The sequence below is a fragment of the Hemiscyllium ocellatum genome, chromosome 22 (assembly GCF_020745735.1).
Source record: "Hemiscyllium ocellatum isolate sHemOce1 chromosome 22, sHemOce1.pat.X.cur, whole genome shotgun sequence".
Lineage (NCBI taxonomy): Eukaryota > Metazoa > Chordata > Chondrichthyes > Orectolobiformes > Hemiscylliidae > Hemiscyllium > Hemiscyllium ocellatum.
The window spans coordinates 16,459,550-16,478,858 of NC_083422.1; the positions used below are offsets into that span (position 1 = coordinate 16,459,550).

General features: G+C 41.3%; 1 protein-coding gene across 3 annotated transcripts in view; it reads right to left on the reverse strand.

Moving 5' to 3' along the window:
• Positions 1–19,309, reverse strand: part of LOC132826222 (pantothenate kinase 1) — a 102,156-nt gene that overhangs the window by 75,064 nt on the left and 7,783 nt on the right. Inside the window, exon 1 of one of the 3 annotated variants that reach the window (XM_060841898.1) lies at positions 16,179–16,433. The exons of 1 other annotated variant lie outside the window; for it this stretch is intronic. In XM_060841898.1, coding sequence (XP_060697881.1) covers positions 16,179–16,332 — 154 coding nt within the window. In that variant the 5' untranslated portion in view covers positions 16,333–16,433. Of the gene's footprint in view, positions 1–15,366; positions 15,423–16,178; positions 16,434–19,309 lie in introns of those variants that run through there. One more of the 3 variants, XM_060841900.1, reaches the window with a different exon arrangement.

Consider the following 19,309-nt stretch of genomic DNA (forward strand, 5'->3'; position numbering starts at 1 on the left):
AATTCTGCATCTTCCTGCCAAAGTGACCAATTTTGTATTTTCTAACATTGTACTCTAACTGCCAGATTTTTGCATGTACACTGAATCTTTACACATGTTCCTACCTTTTTGTAATCTATAAATGAAGCCAGATTCTGGATTCGTGGTGCTGGAAGAGCACTGTAGTTCAGGCAGCATCCAAAGTGCAGTGAAATCGACGTTTCGGGCAAAAGCCCTTCATTGTTTTGACAAATGAAGCCAGTCTGTCTTTAATCTGACCTAAATGATTGACATAAAATTCTAAGAGGCTGAGGGCCCAGCAGAGATTGAGAGACTCCACTCGTTACATCTTCTCAATCTGAAAGGCCCATTTATGCATACTGTTTTCAACCTTCTAACTACACTAAAATGTTACCCTCTTACCAGCAGTTCCTAATTGGCCTTTTGTGGAATCTTGTCAAATGCTTTCAGACAATCCAAGTACAAGTACTGGTTCCCTTTTGGTTAAAAATTTCCTTTGCAAAACACCATGTTGGCTCTTCCAGAATACCTTGAGATCCTTCCAATGCCTGGTTGCAACTCTTGTGATCAATTCCAATATATTCTCCATGACAGATGTAAACCTAACTAGCCTAGTTTTCCCATTTTCTGCCTCCATCCCTGAAATTGAGGGGTTATATTTCTTTTTCCAGAATCTAACAAATCATAGAAAATTAACGTCAAATACATCTATCTTACTGATATCTCTTAAGATCCAAGAATGATGTCCATCAATATATTCAGTTCCCCTTCTTGTGATAATTTCATCAAGTCAATGTCTTCTCAAAAGCTCAGATATCTGTAATTGTGAATTTTTCTGTATCCTCAATAGAGAAGCCAGAAACAAACTATTTACTCATTGCATACAATGTTTCTTTATCATTAACTATTAATCCCCCATTCTCACCCTCTAGGGGATCAATATTTGCTCTATTTATTCTTTTCCTACTTGAATAGTTTTGGAAGCTCCTGCCATCTGTTTTTACATCTCTAGTCAGCTTTACCTCATGCTGTAACTTATCTGTCCTGATTAACCTATTAACCTTTCAGTCATTCTCAGTGATCCTTTATATTCTGACCAGTCAACTGACTGCGTAAAATTATGTGTTGTTTCCTCAGGTATAATGCTATCCTTAACTTTTTTAGTAACAAATGATGGTGGGTTTTATTTTATTCACAGAAGGAATATACTTACTTTAATATTCGGAAGTATCCCTTTAAATGTCTGCCATGTGTTTCTACTCATCTCATAGCTAAATATTCCAGTTGACTTCAGCTAGCTTGGCTTTCATGTTCATATAATTGCCTTGATTTAAAAGATTAAAATACTAATCTTAAACAAGTTTTTCCCTTTCAATTGAGATGTAGAACTCAATAATGTTATGATTACTACTATCTGAAGGTGCTTTTACACCAAGGTCATTAAGATAAGATCAGCCATGATCATGTTAAATAGCAGAGCAGGCTCAAAGGGCTGAATTGCCTAATCCCGCTCCCATTTCCTCTTTTAAGGATTTGTGTCACATGACACAATACTAAGTCTGGTACACCCTGCTCTCTGGTCTGTTCCAGAACATGCTATTCTAAAAGAAACTTTCTTTAAATGTTCAACAAAGTTCTCTTGAAGGCTACAATCACCAAACTGACTTTTCCAGTTTTTGACTTACTAAAATCACCCATGATTATTGTTGTCCCTTTATCACTAACACTCAATATTATTGCTGATATAATTTCCCCTACATTATGGTTCTTGTAAGAGGCATGGAATCACTCCCTAATGTGGTTTCTTTTCCCAGATATTCCACACCTCCTAAACCAAAGCCATTTCTAGCTGCACCAATACCTGGCTTGATAAAAAGTGTGCTACCCCTCAGCTTTAGTCCAGTTTCCTATTCTTCTGGAGTGTCACATACCACTCAATATACAGAACCCAACCCTCTTCATCCTGCAATCATGTCTCTGCATTGGCTATCAGATGATAGTCACTCACTTCAATGTGTGCTGTTAATCTTGACTACTCATATACTCAGGTTCTTTATCGCCCCCTGTCAATTTCTGCCATTCTCTTGACATTCATTTTTTACTAGTGTTTTGCTGCCTCACTTCGAATCTATGGATTGACTTGTTATAATTACTTAAATCTGTGATCCTGTTTATTTAAAAGCCCTCTCTACTTCCCTACTTATGTGGCTCACGCATCCACCAGTCCCAGCATGACTCAGGTGTACATTGTGCCATTGGTACAGATCTCACTTTTCCTAGTACTGGCATCAATGCCCCATGAACCAGAAACTCTTCTCCCAAACCAGTCATTTGAGTCACACAGTCAATTAATTAATCTTATTCACTCTGTGCCAATGAGCATGTGGCTCAGGCAACAATCGAAAGATTACCACCTTGGAGGTCTACTTTCAATTTAGAACCATCTTCTCAGCAGCACCTTCTTCCTGGTTCTACCTTTGTCATTGGTAGCAATGTGAACCACAACTGGATCCTCCTTTTTCGAATACTAGCTATTCTCCTTGATTGGGCAGAAAACACTGTCTGAATTTATGCTCTTTGCTGCACAGACCAGTGTTAATGTCCCTCACTATAATGTCCTCTGATCACCATATTACTTCTTATCCTCTTTTATTAATGGTTTCCTGTACCCTGGTGGCATGGTCAGTTAGTCCATACACCCTACAGCTCCCAAGCTAAGAAAACTTCAGTTCTGCTGGACAGTTGGAAAGACAGGGACTCCTGTCTTCTGGATCCCTTTACTTGCCTCATTTACAGTCATACCCTCTTGACCCTGGCTGTTTTCCAAACCATGGACTGAAGGGACACACTATATCCTGGAATAAGTGCCCAGGTAACATCACCCCCTCCTGATATGCTGTGATGACTGCAGATCAATAGCTCCTCCAGCAACGAGCACAAACTGAAATATGCTTGCCCTGGATTGCACTTGCATCCAGAAGCTTCCACATTCTGCAAGGATAGAAGATCACCTGTGTTGCCATCTTCAATCCATATCCATTCACAATTGCTAATCAATTATCAATTATAATGCAGAATAGGCCACTTGAAATATCAGGTCCACTCTGACATTCAGTAGCTGACCTGGTAATTAGATTCACATCGTACAGAAAACGCCCTTCAGCCCATCGAGTCTGCATCGATGGAGCAATAAAAGTGCACTAACCCCAATTTCCTGCGCCTGTCCCATATCATTGAATCCCATATTTGAAGTACTCATCCAAATATCTTTTAAAGGTTATAAGGTTTACAACTTCCATCACCTTCCCAGGTACTGCATTCCAGATTCTCACCAACTGTGGGACTTAAAACATTTTTTCCTAAATCCCCTCTCAATCTCCTGCCTCTAACCCGAAAATTAAGCCTTCTTGTGATTGACTCCTCGACCAAAGGGAATAGCTGTTTTCTATTCACCCTATCCATACCCTCAATCTTTACATACCTCAATCTTCTCTGCTGAAAAAAACCAATCCAAACCTATCTAGTCTCACCTTGTAATTCAATTTCTTCATCTTAGGCAACATTCTGTTGAACCTCCTCTGTATTCCTTATAATGCGATCACATCCTTTCTCTGGTGAGGTGACCAGAACTGCACACAGTACTACAGTTGTGGCCTGACCAATACTCCGTACAACTCACTAAAAGTCTTCTGTTTCACCAGACTTCTTCAAATTCCACCAAGTACGAGAAAAATCAACTCAACCTCTCATCAGAAAATCCTTCCATAACTTTTGCTTCACAAGCTTATGCTTCCCACTTTGTCTTTTCTAATTCGGGTTTAAAGGCATCCCTTCAGCGCTACGGGTGCAATGCGTCAGGATACCTCCAAATCACTTTAGTACAGTCATAAATTTCACAACACTGACTAAGTAACATTGATAAAACTTACTCTTTAATACCACTAGCTCCCGATTTACCAGTCCTTCTGAACAAAATTAAAAAATCAAATGTTGAAGACTGGCAAACAGTAGAAAAAAAAAATCTTCAACTTTCCCTTCAGCACACTTCACTTCATGTAGAATCACAGAATCCCTACAGTGGGGAAACAGGCCATTTGGCCCAACAAATCCACACTGACCCCCTGAAGACTCATTCGCTACCCTATTACTTTACATTTCCCCTGACTAATGCACCTAATCTACACATCCCTGAACACTATGAGCAATTTAAATTTAGCATGGCCAATTCACCTAACCTGCATATCTTTGGACAGCATGGATTTGTGAATAGGAAATTATATTAACAAGTTCATCAATAACATCCTCAAAAGATCCAACAAAGTTGATCACTGGGAGCCAATGAATGTAGATTTTCACAAGTGGTTTGATAGATTCTCCTACACACTGTTGGTTATCAAAATTAAAGCTCATGGGATAGCATGTAATGTATTGGAATCAGTATTAGTTAATTGGCAACAAACAAAGAATAGAAATAAGTGGGTTATTCTCACATTGGCAGGCATGAATAGTGAGGTGCTGCAAGGATCAGTACTTGGGCTCCCTGTTGTTCACAACATATCAAAGATTTGCATGAGATGACCAACACATTAATTCCAAATTTGCAAATGATACAAAGTTAAGTGGAAATGCATATTGAGAAAGATATAAAGCAATTTCAGAAGGATCTGAACAGGTTGAGTGAATGGACAAGAACATGGTGACTGTTAGAGTTAACCTTAAAGTATTTTTTTCCCCATCATGCACCTAATTCCCACAGACCCAGTTGACTACCAACTCATTCTGGCAAGGCTCCTTTGCATTCACTGTGCTCACTCACTGACCATGCTTATTAGAATTACTTTTCTTATAGAACCATGATAAGGCATTCTTCAGATTAGTTTCCGTGGCCATGAGTATCAAGTGACTGATCAATAACTGCCACTATCAGCAGCTACCTGCTTAACTAAGATTTTTTAACTGTTAGATTTGGGCCAGAATCTGATTCTTAGTTTAAAAGTGAACTTAAGAGACTTACCAGTTAAATTCCCACCATAAAGCAAAATTTTCAGATGCGTTCACTTGGCCCCTGTCTCACTCAGACAAAGTCTGTCATAATGACTTTACTCCCTTACTCTTAAAAGATAATTGTCCTGGAATTTCTTGGAAAAATTATACGTCTACAACACTGGATATATTTTCCAATTAAAGAATTCTTACGAAATTATACTATAAAGATGATAATGGTATTATTGCTAGACAAATAATCCAAAACCAGGTAATGTTCTGGGGAGCTGGGTTCAAATTCAAACCCAATAAAAGCCTGGAAATTAAGAATCTAAAATGACCATGAATCCAGTACCCATCATCAGAAAAATTCATCTGGTTCACTAATGTTCTCACCCAGTCTGACCCACATGTGACTCAAGTAATGTGGGTCTAAACTCTAGATTCTAAACTCTTAACTGTCCTTTGAATACTTAGGGATGATCAACAAAAACGCTGGCCTAATCAGTGATATCCACAACCTATATAGGAATTTTATTAATGTCACACCCTAGTTTTCTGGGGTTTTGTAGAATTCTTTGAAAAGTTGATCATAACTTTGCATCAACACCACCTCCCTCATCTTCTTTGACACACCTGAGAACGTACCTGGATTTATGCAATTTTGCTCACTGCAGAGACTTAGAGCAGAAATGTAACAGCAATGATGAATGCATTCAAAACAAGCCCAAAGCTTGATTAAAAACATCTGCCTTTTCTCGATATACTTGATATATAAAACCAATATAAAGAAACTTCATTGTTCACTGCGTACAACAGAGCGCATTGTTAAAAGTTGACGAGACATAGGGAAACTCCTTTAGGCTTGCTATTGGATTCGCACATTGAAACACAAGCAGCTTTCACCAGAATCCAGGGAGTCAAGTTTCAAGTCAAATTGGGCCTTGCGCCCACTCAAATTTTCAGCTAGGAGCAAGCCAATCACAGAAATAATAGGATTCATATTAACTTAAGGAGCACTAAAATAAAAGAGAAGCTGCAGTGCATGCGAAGCCACGTCAAATAATGTGGCTTTATTGCACTTGCATCCCACAACTAATTTGAATAATCTAAACATATTATGGTGCACAAAACCAAAATTTTAGTTCAAATAATTAGTCACATTAGCCTATTAGTCACAGTCTTTTACACTACAGGCTAAGTGTACATCTATTGCAAAACTTCCACACACTAATATTCACTAATGCTGAACCAGATGCCCACATTTATTCAGTTTGTTATTTGCTGTAATTTAGCACCTTAGAGTTATTCAAAACAACATACTCTTGACAACAACATTGAAAGCACTCAAGAGGATCAAAGTTCTATTAAAAGTGGCAAGACTGTACCAAATAAAATTCTACAAAACAACTCTTGCCACTTTTTAGAGCTGGGGTTAACATTTGTTGATTTTGGCCTACATCTTTTGATTTGAAAATAGAGTTAACAGAAGGCAACCTGACCAAATCAGTAGAGGCAGCAAGTAAATAGCTGATAACTTGGCAAGTGGTCAAATTTACCTTATTACACAAATACCAAACATGACAGTATGCATTTTGCATCAACTGCTGCATGGTGCTCAAATGATGTTTAAACTAGAGACCTTGCACAAACAACAGATTGTGCTTGATCAGTTAAAATGTGAATGTTTGAGATGTGGTGCAGATTATTATTTCAAGAACACTGAACTTTGACTTATCGTAAATAGCAACTGAGAATCTGTTTAAGAGCATGTAAAAAAATTGTAGATGGCCACAGCTGATAAGTAATGCACATTGATAAGAGCGACCACAGTGCATTTGAACTCATACAACCTTCTGATAAATTAAGTAGAATGGAGATACAAAATAAAAGAATAATATTAGCTGTCAGGTGTATGATCAACTTTACTTTGATGCTCCTGAGTGTAAATGTGCGATGCTTTGCCTACTATACAATCAAACCAAACAGTGGGAGAGCTGAGAGGGTAGAAGTGGATGATATTTCATTGTTCAAATTACATTTATTAAATGCCTTTAATATTGTAAAACACACTAAACTACTTCACAGTAACAATATTAAACACAATTTAACATCAAGCCACATTCGTCAAGACCTGCAGATTAAAATGCTTGGTCCAAATGTAGATTTTAATAGCATTTTAAAAGGAAGAAAGCTGGAAAGTTGAGGTTTAAATTAGGAATTGTAAAGCTGAGAGCCTACGAAGCTAAAGGCACAGTTGCCAATGGTAGAACAATTAAAAATCAAAAATATGGGGGGAGTCCAAGATGGCGTGATCCGAGTAGATCTGTCTTGCTGAGCTCTACAGCCCAGAAAAAGGTACCTGTGCAGCAGAATTTCGCTGAAGAACACGCGGCAATCTGAAGGATGATCAAGGAGTTGATGGAAGACAATCGCACTTGACTGGACCAATTTCGGTCATGCTACAAAAGCAAGAGTTGCAAAGACTCAGGAAACAAGTTGAAGAGACCGAGTGGCAGACGGCGAGGTCGGAGACCGAGGTCAAGTCCTCGGTGGAGTGGATCTAATCCCTTGAGAAACAGATCCGGGCCTCGACTGAACAGGTCAATGATCTGGAAAATCAAGGGAGGAGGAAAAATATCCAGGTCATTGGGCTGCTGAAGGGAGTGGAAGGTAGGCAGTTAGTGAGCTTTTTTAAAGACTGGCTGCCATAATTTCTTGGCTGGGATGCCGATGTGAACTGGGTGAAGGCTGACAGAGCTCACCAGGTTGCTGTTCACAGATCCATTCTGGATCGGTGCCCCCGCCCTGTCCTGGGATGATTTCAAAGCTTCAGGGACAAGCAGAGAATCCTGGAATCTTCTGGAAGAATGGGTAAAGATCCACAGGTCCTGACTGGTCATGGAAGTTAGTTAACGTTTTTCCAAGACTTTTCTGTGGCAGGGATCTACAAAAGGAAATAGCTTGAAGTGATCAAGCAAAAAGAAGGGACCTTGGCATTCAATATTCGATAAGATACCCAGCGGTGCTTCATATTACTCACGAAGAGACGGTGTGGTCATTTAACTCCTCAGAACAAGCAAAATGTTTCTTGGACACAAATAATTCAGACGGATTTATATCCTGGACAATAATGGTTAGGTTTTTTTTCCCCAGCTATGTTTCGTGTAATGTTACCCTTTTCATAAAAAAGCTGCTCTTGGTGTGATTTTTTTTCTCTCCGATTAGGATTGGTGTTGGAATATAGTTGGGGGTGGGCAGAGTGCTCACTATTTTGTCTGTTTCCTTCTATCACTTGGGTCTCGGGTGCAGCTCGAACTGGATAGGGAACTGGAGATATGCATGGGAAATCTAAGTATCCTCTATGGTCAAGGGGTAGAGTCCCCCATTAAGTGCCTTTTGTGTTTTGTTGTTAGTTTAGAATTTTGGATTTTCGTAAATACACTCCAAGAGTCTTCTTTTGAATATGCCCATCATTCTATAAGTTGAATTCTTCCTCTTGGCGGGTTAAAGGTGGTTGTTAAGGAGCATGGCTAGCAGTATTCTTAAATGATGCACCTGGAATATTAGAGATATCCTTTCACCAAAAGAAAAAGGTGTTGTTGAGCCTTAAAAAGGAGAGGGTAGATGTTGCCCTGCTGCAGGAAATTCACCCTAATGACATGAAACACAAAGTTACAGCAGGACAGGTTTCATCAGACATTTTTCTCATCCTTTAACACTAGGAGCAAGGAGTTGGCCATACTTGTCCAGAAGAATCTTCCATTTAATTTAATAGATTGTGTTAAAGATGAACATGACAGTTTGTTAACATTAAGGCCCTAATACATGTGGAGGAATATGGTATTTTGAATGTCTATTGTCCTCTGGCCCAAACCCTTAAACTTCTGACTGGTGTGCTCAGCAGATGTCCTTTGCATTGCATTGCAGTATAGTATATTTTTTCAGGGGGGGGGGGAGAAAGACGAGAGAAAAAAAAGACTTTAATTGCCTTATGGATCTGTGCCGAATAGAATGCCCAAAGGTTCCCCAAAGCTTTCTCCACAATCTAAACAGCTGGGTGATCTACGTGTGGAATGGGGATTGGTAGATGTTTGGAGACATCTCCACCCTACAGGCAGAGACTTTACATTCTTTTCCGATCCACATAAGTGCCATACAAGGATTGATTTTTTTTCCAACTCCTGCAGCTGTTCAGGATTCGGTGGTATCTTGTTCAATGGTGAACATTGCTATCTCTGATCATGCAGTAGTATATTTAGTGGTCAAGGTTAAGGGTTATCCAATGAGCTCTTGGTACTGGCGAATTGATCCCTTCATTCTCAAGGACAGCAAGTTCAGAGTACTTTCCTTGGGAATTTGAAGCATTTTTGGCCACCCACTCAGATACAGCTAGTAACCCATCCATTCTTTGGGAGACTTCTAAGGCTTATGCTGGAGGGATAATAATCTCATACTCGGTCAGTCAGAAGCAACGGAAGGGAGAGCAGCAGCATCTGCTCAAGGCACAACTGAAGGCAGCTGAGACAGCACATTACAGTAGACCATCAGTGACTAAGCTGCAGCAGATCATAGCCCTTCGATTCACTTTAAACTCCACATTAATGCATCCAGCCAGGAAGGAACTTTCCCCTGCGAAGCAAAGGTTGTTTGAGCATGGTGATATGCCAAATATTTACCCAACCTATCTGATTAGGAAGAAGAATGCCTCCCAATTTATTACTTCTATGAGGGAAGGGAATGTGATTCTTTCTTGTAATGCTAAAAAGATCAATGCAGCGTTTTGGAGGTTCTGCTCTGAACTATATCAATCTGAATGTTGTGAGGACAGGAGGGATAAAATGGAGTGTTTTTTTTAGGAACTTGAATCTGAGCAGGTGCCTCTCCTTGGTGCTCCATTAACAGCACAAGAGATGCAGGAGGTGGTGAAGCAATGTCAAAGTGGAAAGGCACCTGGCCCTGATGGACTTCCCAGTGAGTTTTATCAAGAATTTGTAAACATACGGTCAGGGCCAATACTAGACACTTATAACTATTCGTATAATCATGATAGCTTCTCTCAAGGATGGCAAGAGGCAAATATCTCTCTTTTCCTCAAGAAAGGGAAAGCCCTGGAGGGCTGTGCTTCTTATAGACCCATCTTGCTCTTTGCCAAAGTCTTAAATTTTGATTTTAAAATTTTGTATTTGAGGTTGTAAGGTGTGTCGCCCTCTGTTGTTAAAGAAGATCAGAAGGGCTTTATAAAGAGTTGCAGATCCTCTAATAATGTTAGGAAGCTGCTTAATTTGATTCAAGTGCACCAAGAGCCATTGATTCTTTGGACATGGATGAAGTGTTTACTAGATGGGTAAGGGCTCTTTATGGTGATCATCTGGCAGCGATTCTCACCAACAGTATCATGTGAGGATGCAAGAGGATTTCGATATGTAATAGGACCTATGCTATGCAGTTAAAGATTCTCCATAGGGCTCATCTCCATAGGGATCACCTTGCAAGGTTTAATCAGGGAGCATCTTCAACATGCCCCAAATGTAAAATAAACAGAGGTACCCTCACTCGTTGTCTGTGGTCCTGGCACAGGCCCTGTGCATATTGGAACACTGTGGCAGGAGTAATAGGGAGGGTCTTTATGGTTAGACATTTTAGTCAGCATGGACCAGTTTGGGCCATTGGGACTTTGAGATGGAGAGGTACACACTGTGGAATTCCCAACCCCTGTTCTGATTTTATATGGCTGCTGCAGTTAAGTTTCCATATTGTTAACACTAGGAGATACAATGAGGAGCAGCAGAAGGCAATGCTACTAATGTCATTGAAAGCCAAGGGAAGATGGTTAAGATTCTCTTGTGTGAAATGGTCATTACCTGGTTCTTGTTTTGGAATAATTGTAATATGCCACTTATCACTCAAGCCTAAATGTTCTCTGGAGCTTGTTGCACATGGACATTGATACTTCTCATACTTAAGAGGTCATGAGTGGTGTTGAACACTACATCATTCATGACTATCTACACTTCTGACTTCATGTTGATGTAATTGAAAATGGTTGAGCCAAGGACCTATCCATGAGGGACTCCTGCAGCAATATGCTGGTGTTGAGAAGAACAATCTCCAAAGTCTCCCTGCATGGAAAAACTACTCTAATGAGTGGAGTTTTGCCTTCAACCCCAAGTCCTCCTAACTTCAAATGTTGTTATTACTGTTTGATGCCACACTCAAATGCTGCAATTTCCATTTTTTAGATTAGACTAGATTAGATTAGACTTACAGTGTGGAAACAGGCCCTTCGGCCCAACAAGTCCACACCGACCCGCCGAAGCGCAACCCACCCATACCCCTTCATATTACCCCTTACCTAACACTACGGGCAATTTAGCTTGGCCAATTCACCTGACCCGCACATCTTTGGACTGTGGGAGGAAACCGGAGCACCCGGAGGAAACCCACGCAGACACGGGGAGAACGTGCAAACTCCACACAGTCAGTCGCCTGAGTCGGGAATTGAACCCGGGTCTACAGGCGCTGTGAGGCAGCAGTGCTAACCACTGTGCCACCGTGCCGCCCATTTATCACTCTCACCTCTTAAAATTACCTTATCTGCATTTTGCATAGGTGTGAGGGTTGTAATTGCACTAGAACAACTTGGCTAGTGGCACAGCTAGTTCGGGAGAACGCATTTTCAGTATTATTGCACAATAGCCTTTGTAGCATTGTCTTCTGCTGCTCCTTATTATGGAGTGAATGAAATTGGTTAACTAATAGCATCAAAGATGTTGGAAATTTCAGGAGGCAGCCAAAGTGGATCATCGATTACGTATTCTGGCTGAAGATGAAAGCAAAATGTATTGGTTTTACTTTTTGCAGAGGATATACTAGGCTCCACTATCATTGAAAATGGGGACACATGCGGAATCTCTTCCAGTTATAAGTTTAATTGTCCACCACCATTCACCACAGGATGTGGCTGGACTGCAGATTTCAATTACTTTGTTTTTTTTACAGCTTCTTAGCTCTGGCTTCAACATACTGGCCATTATCACGTAGCCCTTTGAGAGACTTTGCAATGTACAAAATAAGTCGTCACATTCCTTACATAATAGTAGTGAGAGTTCAAGTGTCGAATTGGCAGTGAAGTGTTTTGAGAATTTCTACATATTTGATACTTTCATAAGCTGTTGGTCATAAAACTATTTACACATTTTAAAATAGGCAACCTATCACCCACCCATCAAATGATATTCACGCATTTAAAAAGTTGACAAAATTAATGCCTTTATTTATTTTCCAAAGAAAGAGCTAATTTAAGAGTTCAAAAAGAGAGGTCGCACATCTGAGCTAACACAAATATACTGACTGGAATTTTATGAGGTTCCTTTGGGAACAATCACTTAAATTTCCATACAAATCGTGGATCCAAAAGATAGTGGGTAGAGGTCTATGACTAGTGGTGTGCCAAAGAATCAGTGCTGGGTCCTCTACTTTTTGTCATTTATTTAAGGGATGTGGATGTGAATATAGGAGGTATGTTTAGTAGGTTTGAACATGACAGCAAAATTGGTGTCAAAGACAGTGAAGAAGATTATCTGTTGATCAGATGGGCTGAGGAGTAGCAGATGGAGTTTAGATACACATGAGGTGCTGTGCTTTCACAAGACAAACCAGGGCAGGTCCTTGGTGAGCTCACTGAATACTGCTTCCATTCTGGTTACCCTTCTGTAAGGATGTTGTTAAACTTGACAGGGTGCAGAAAAGATTTACAAGGTCCTTTCCCTGGAGTCAGCAAGTCCAAAACTAGACACATAGAGCATCAAAGTAAGAGGGGAAAGATTTGCAAACGACCTGAGGGGTAGTTTTTTCACGCAGAGTGTAGTACGTATTTGGAATGAGCTGCCAGAGGAAGTGGTAGAGCTAGGTAGAATTACAACATTTGAAAAGCATCTGGATGGACTTAGGGGGATATGGGCCAAATGCTTGCAAATGGGACTAGGTCAGATTTGGAGGTTTGGTTCGCACAGATGAGTTGGAGCGAAAAGTCATACAGCACAGAAATGGACCCTATGATCAGAGCCATGAGGCTGAAACCAGAGGCTTGCACAGACTGAGCAGTTAGCTAACTCACTCAAATGCCAAGATCACTTTCAACTTCATCTTTGGTTAAGTACAATTTCTTGCAGGCAGCACTTTATGTTTGTTGACATTGGTCTAATCTACCATTATTCATGCCCACTTATATTACATTCAACTCTTAATTTCTGAGCTGTCACTTCTAAACCACTTCCTTTCTAAAATCATATAGAAATGCGATCAACTTACACTGATGCAAATTAGAAATAATAAATGAGTCCTTCACACCAATGCACACATTGTAGCTCACTTCCCTGCCCCCACTCAAGCACAACTCATTAAATATCAAATTGCTTCCTACTCTTCAATTAATTTATCATTTCTTTAAATTCATTCATGATATGGAGATGTCACTAAATAGGTCAAGATGTATTGCCCATCCCTAGTTGCCCACAGATCAGTTTACCTGTACGTTGCCAGGAATAGAGATTTTGAATTCTAAAACTACTGGAGCCAGGTTCACTGGAGTGCAGGGGTTTGAAGGGTGACCTTATAGAGGTTTATAGAGGTCATGAGGGGCATTGATCAAATTATCAACAAAGGTCTTTTCACTAAGTTGGGAGAGCTCAAAACTAGGGGGCATATTTTTAAGGTGAGAGGAGAAAGATTTTAAAAAAGGACATGAAGTGCAATTTTTAAAAAAAAACACAGAAGGTTGTGTGTGTGGAACGAACCGCCACAGAAAGTAGTGGATGGTGGTGCAGCTACAACAGTTAAAAGACATTTGTATAAGTTCATGAAGAGAAGGGTTTGGAGGGATACGGACCAAATGCAGGTAGGTAAAACCAGCCTAGTTTAGGAACATAATTGGCCCAAACCATCTGTTTCAATGCTGCATGATTATGACTTTGATTAGATTCGATTCCCTACAGTGTAGAAGCTGGTCATTCGGCCCAACAAGTCCACACCGACCCTCCGAAGACTAACCCATCCAGACCCATCCCCCTCTGTCTAATGCACCTAACACTATGGACAATTTAGCATAGTCAATTCACCTGACCAGCACATCTTTGGAATGTGGGAGGAAACCGGAGCACTCGGAGAAAATCCATGAGGACACAGGGAGAATGTGCAGACTCCACACAGACAGTTGCCCAAGGCTGGAATCAAACCTGGGACCCTGGCGCTGTGAGGCAGCAGTGCTAACCATGGAGCTACTTTGCCGCCATTTGACTCAACTCAAATTCTGGAGTCACATGCAAACCAGACCAGACAAGAACAGCAGTTCCCTGAATCAGAGAGGTGTTTCTGAAAACTTTGTCTAGCTGATCAATTTTTTGATAATATTAAAGACTTCCAGAAGAATATTCCTCAGCCTCTTGTTTTCTGGAGAAAAATACCCCAATTCATCCACATAGCCGCAATCTCAGTTCTGGCATCAGCTTTGTAAACCATGCCTACATCTTCTCCACTGTCTGTATCTTTCTGTTTTACATTAGCAAACCAGAACTGTGGCGCATACTCAAAGTGTAGGCTAATCAAGTTTCAAGACAAATTTGACAAATGCTGATTTCCAATTCTTTGATTTTGACATCCATTCTTAAAAAATCATCCAAATTGATGATTGCACAAAGAATGTTTGTGTTTGTTGATGAACCATTATTTAATATAGTCACGTTTGAGGCAATAGACAACATATCCATGATGAAATTCTTAGTACTAGATGTTTACTGCAAACGTTGACTTTCTGATGAGTATCCCAATTTTGAACAAATGTCTCCTGGATGCAGGTTTCTACGTCAGAATAAAACATCTGCTGGAACTTAATTGTCAAGGTTAGAATCAAACTCAATGATACAGCACAGAAGAATGACATTATTTATATACCCACTCTTTAGAACAAACTGTTCCTATTTGTCTACTTTGGATTTCAGCATCTGCAGTTTTTTTTAATCTCCAACACATTTCCTACTCTTTTCTCATAATCCTGCAATCACTTAAGAATTTATTCTTTTGAAAGTTCAGGTGTAGTACTTGTCTCTGAAGTTAAGTTACTTACATGGCTTTTTAGCTTCTTTCCGTTTCATATCTTCTTTCAACTTCATTACAATTTATAATTGTTAGCAGCCCAGGACAGAGAATAAGCTCTCACTCTAGCAATTTTTTTTTTAAATCTCAAAACTCAAATATGCTACAATGTAAACTCAGCTCAAACGTGCAAACTGAACAAGTACACAAAAAACTGCTCATACATGCAGAATATCTAAATGCAAAGCGACCAGAAAACTTGCTCCAGCACTTTGGCAAGATTCACGTTACCTTTTCCCTGATGTCAGTGGGTGTACTTTACATGTAGTGGTTTTATTGGTCATGACGGTCGGCTTGCGAAGTCACAAGTGATTACTAACAACGAACCAGAACCTCCTGAGGAGACGCTACCCAATCAGACAAACCAGCGCTGCAGGAAGACACGACGTTCAAGGATCGCAGCAATAACATAACGACACCATTCACCGGGGACCGGACTACAGCACCATGCAATACCACTGCCAACACAGAAACTACAGTGTATAGAAACTACAGATGACCATGAGTAAACACCCGCAGAATTTTTCGAACTGGATTTTTACGCCAGTCATCTTTCATAATGTGAACAGACCAAATGTTCAATTCATACGTGACAAATCTGTACCATCATCTCACATTCCCTGCACAGGAGGTGCAAATCGACCCTCAACGCCAAGAACTGTGCCACCTCCCACCGTACTCCCGCATCTCCCAGCCCCTCTCCATCTCTCCCCTCAGTCCCACCCCCTCTCCACCCCCATCTCAGTCCCACCCCCATCTCTGTCCCACCCCCCATCTCTCTCCCTTCCCCATTCTCTGTCCCCAGCCGCCTGTCTCCGTGCCACCTCGTTCCCTATCCCCCACATCTCCCAGCCTCCAACCCCTCCCTGCGGACTCTCCCTGACCATCCACCGGGACCGTCATATCCCCAAACCCCTCAGAAAAGGCCCCATTTTATTTGCCTGCCGCCGGTGGCGATTCCCCACAAAATGCTGCTGGTCAGTTAGCCCCTCCCCCACACTCCCACCCCCACCCCCTCACTCTCCCCCCTCCCCCTCACTTACGGGGTCTGTTTTTTCTCCCCGAGTCGATCCTCCTGCGGATGCGGCATTTCTTGGCGGGTGACTCGTTCTCCCGCTCCGGGCTGCGGCGGCTGGGCCCCGGGTGAAAGCCGTTCTGCAGCCCGTTGTGGGCCGGCCTCGGGCTGCCCGTGTCCATGCTCCGGTCCTGCGGGTCAGTGTCCGGAGTCCGGCCTCAGCTCGAGCCTTCGGCGGCAGCGGCTCGCGTTCCGGGGTCACTGGCGGTCATCCCGGCTCCGGCTGACGTCACGCGCCTGCGCACTGCCTTTACCAGACACAACTGCAGAGCTGCGTTCGCACAATTACCCGTAAAATACTTCCCTGTTCACGGTATTGCTCCCATAATTACCTCTAAAGTGCCCCTGTTCACACAATTACCCCTGAAATTCCCCCATTGATTACATTAGGTTCCCTACAGTGTGGAAACAGGCCCTTCGGCCCAACCAGTCCATACTGACCCTTCGATGTGTAACCCACCCAGACCCATTTCCCTCTGACTAATGTACCGAATGCTATGGGCAATTTGCCATGGCCAATTCACCTACCGTGCACATCTTTGGACTATGGGAGGAAACCAGGGCACCTAGCAAAAACCCACGCAAACACGGAGAGAACATGTAAACTCCACACAGTCACCCGAGGCTGGAATTGAACCTGGGATCCTGGTGCTGTGAGACTGCACTGCTGCCTGATCACATGCTTATCCCCATAGTTACCCCTAAAATGCCCCATTCACACATGTATCCCTGAAATGCCCCACTCATATAATTACCTCATAATTATAAATAGGGTAAATAGGCAAAGTCTTTTCCCTGGGATCAGGGAGTACAGAACTAGAAAACATAGGTTTAAGGTGAGAAGGGAAAGATATAAAAGAGACCTACGGGGCAACTTTTTCACACAGGGTGGTACATGTATGGAATAAGCTGCCAGAGGAAGTGGTGGAGGCTGGTACAATTGCAACATTTAAGAGGCATTTAGATGGGTGTACAAATAGGAAGGGTTTGGCGGGATATGGGCCAAGTGCTGACAGGTGGGACATCTGGTCAGCATGGACCGGTTGCACCAAAGGGTCTGTTTCCATGCTGTACATCTCCATGACTCCATAATTACACCTATATGCCTCTATTCACACAATCACCCCTAAAATGCCCTGTCAATAATTATCCCCATAATTGCCCCTAAAATACCCCAATCTCACAATTACCTTTAAAATACTCCTGTTTATATAATTAATCCTAAAATACTCCATTCATGCAATTACCTGAAAACACCCTTGTTTGCCCAACCATAATGATAATAACTCCCAAACTAACCCTGCTCGTTCAATGTCAATGATAATTTTAAAAAAATTATTTGCAGAATGTGGGTGTCGTTGGCTGGCCAGCATTTATTGCCCATCCCTAGTTGCCCTTGAGAAGGTGGTGGTGAGTTGCTTATTGAACCATTGCAGTCCCCTGCTGTAGATTGACCCATACTGCTCTGGGGAGGGAGTTCCAGGACTTTCACTCAGCAACAGTGGAGGAACGACAATATGATTCCAAGTCAGGATAGTGAGTGACTTGGAAGAGAACTTAGTCCTAAAATGCCTATATTTGCCCAACTACAATGATAATCACCTTTAAATCCCCTCTGTTCACACACTCTAATTATAGTTACATGTAAAATACCCCAGTTCATCCAACCTTAGTGTTGGTTACACTGAAAATAACATCTGTGATGTACAAGTGCCAAGCAATGATAATCTTCAATAAGCAACAATCTAATCACTATCTCTTGGCATGCAATGGTGTTAGCATCATTGAATATCCCACTATCAATATCGTGGGGATTTTTATTGATACCCTCCATCATGAGGTCAAAAATCAGGATATATGCTGATAATTACACACTGTTCAGCAATATTCACAACTCCTCAAATATGGAAACAGTCCATGTCCGAATGCAGAAAGGCCTGGACAATATCCTGGTTTGGGGTAATGGGTGGCAAATAATATTTTTACTGCACAAATGCCATCTCCATCAAGACAGAGTCTTACCATCATCTCTTGTTATTCAGTGAGACTACCATTATGTAATCACTCACTGTCAACATCCTGTGGATTATCATAGAAATATGGCTACAAAAACTTTCCAGAGTCTGTCCTCCATTGACAAGGCAGAAGTCTGGAGTATGATTGAATACTCCCCACTTTCCTGGATAACAACATTCGAGAAACCTGACACTATCTGGGCTAAATGGCAAATCATGTGATTGGCAAGACATCCACAAACTCCACTTCCACCATCAGTGATGCTGGTGTCCAATTCTCTTTCAAGAGCATCAATTGAATCCGCGTCCACCATAATCTCAAGCAGAACATCCTACTTACAAACCACCACCAGCCAAATAAAGGCGTTTCCTCATTATGTTGTCATTGCTTTTTCTTGGCAATCACCTTAAATTACTGCCTCTAGTTATTTATTCCTCTATCAACATTTTAAACACTTCCATATATGATCTCTAGACATAAGCTCACTCAAATCCTGTTGCTTATTACCTTAACACACTAAAACCTATTTTGACATTATCAGTGAGATGTAACATTGGATCCAAATTTATTATTTGGTTCCTGTGCTTACGTTCCTCGCATTTACTCAATCCTCCCAATCTCTTTCAACTCTGCAAGATCTCAGCTTTCTGACATTTTGTGTATCTGTGATTTATTTTCCCTTACAAAAAACAGCCATGATTTCAGCTAAAACATAAGCTCTAAAATTCCTTCCAGAAACCCACCCACCCATCTTTCTGTCCTACTTTCATTACTCCTTTAAGTTGTTCTTTCTCACCTAACTCTTTGACCAGGTGCTTGGTCCTCCGTTCTCTTATCTCCTTTTGTGGCCCAGTGTCAAACTGACTCTGGTTAGCCTGCTGTGAAAAACTTTGGGTTGTTTTAGAATAGTAAAGCTGTTACATGAATGCAATTGTTGTTGTCACTGTGATACTGACAAAAATAGTGGAGTGATGACTTCCATGATATGAAGGGCTGTCCACTTTGGGGGCCACTACCTCCTTTTTGCACAAGCAGCCCTGAAGTTTCTACAATAAAACTCAGTCATCAATATCTTTTTTTTGT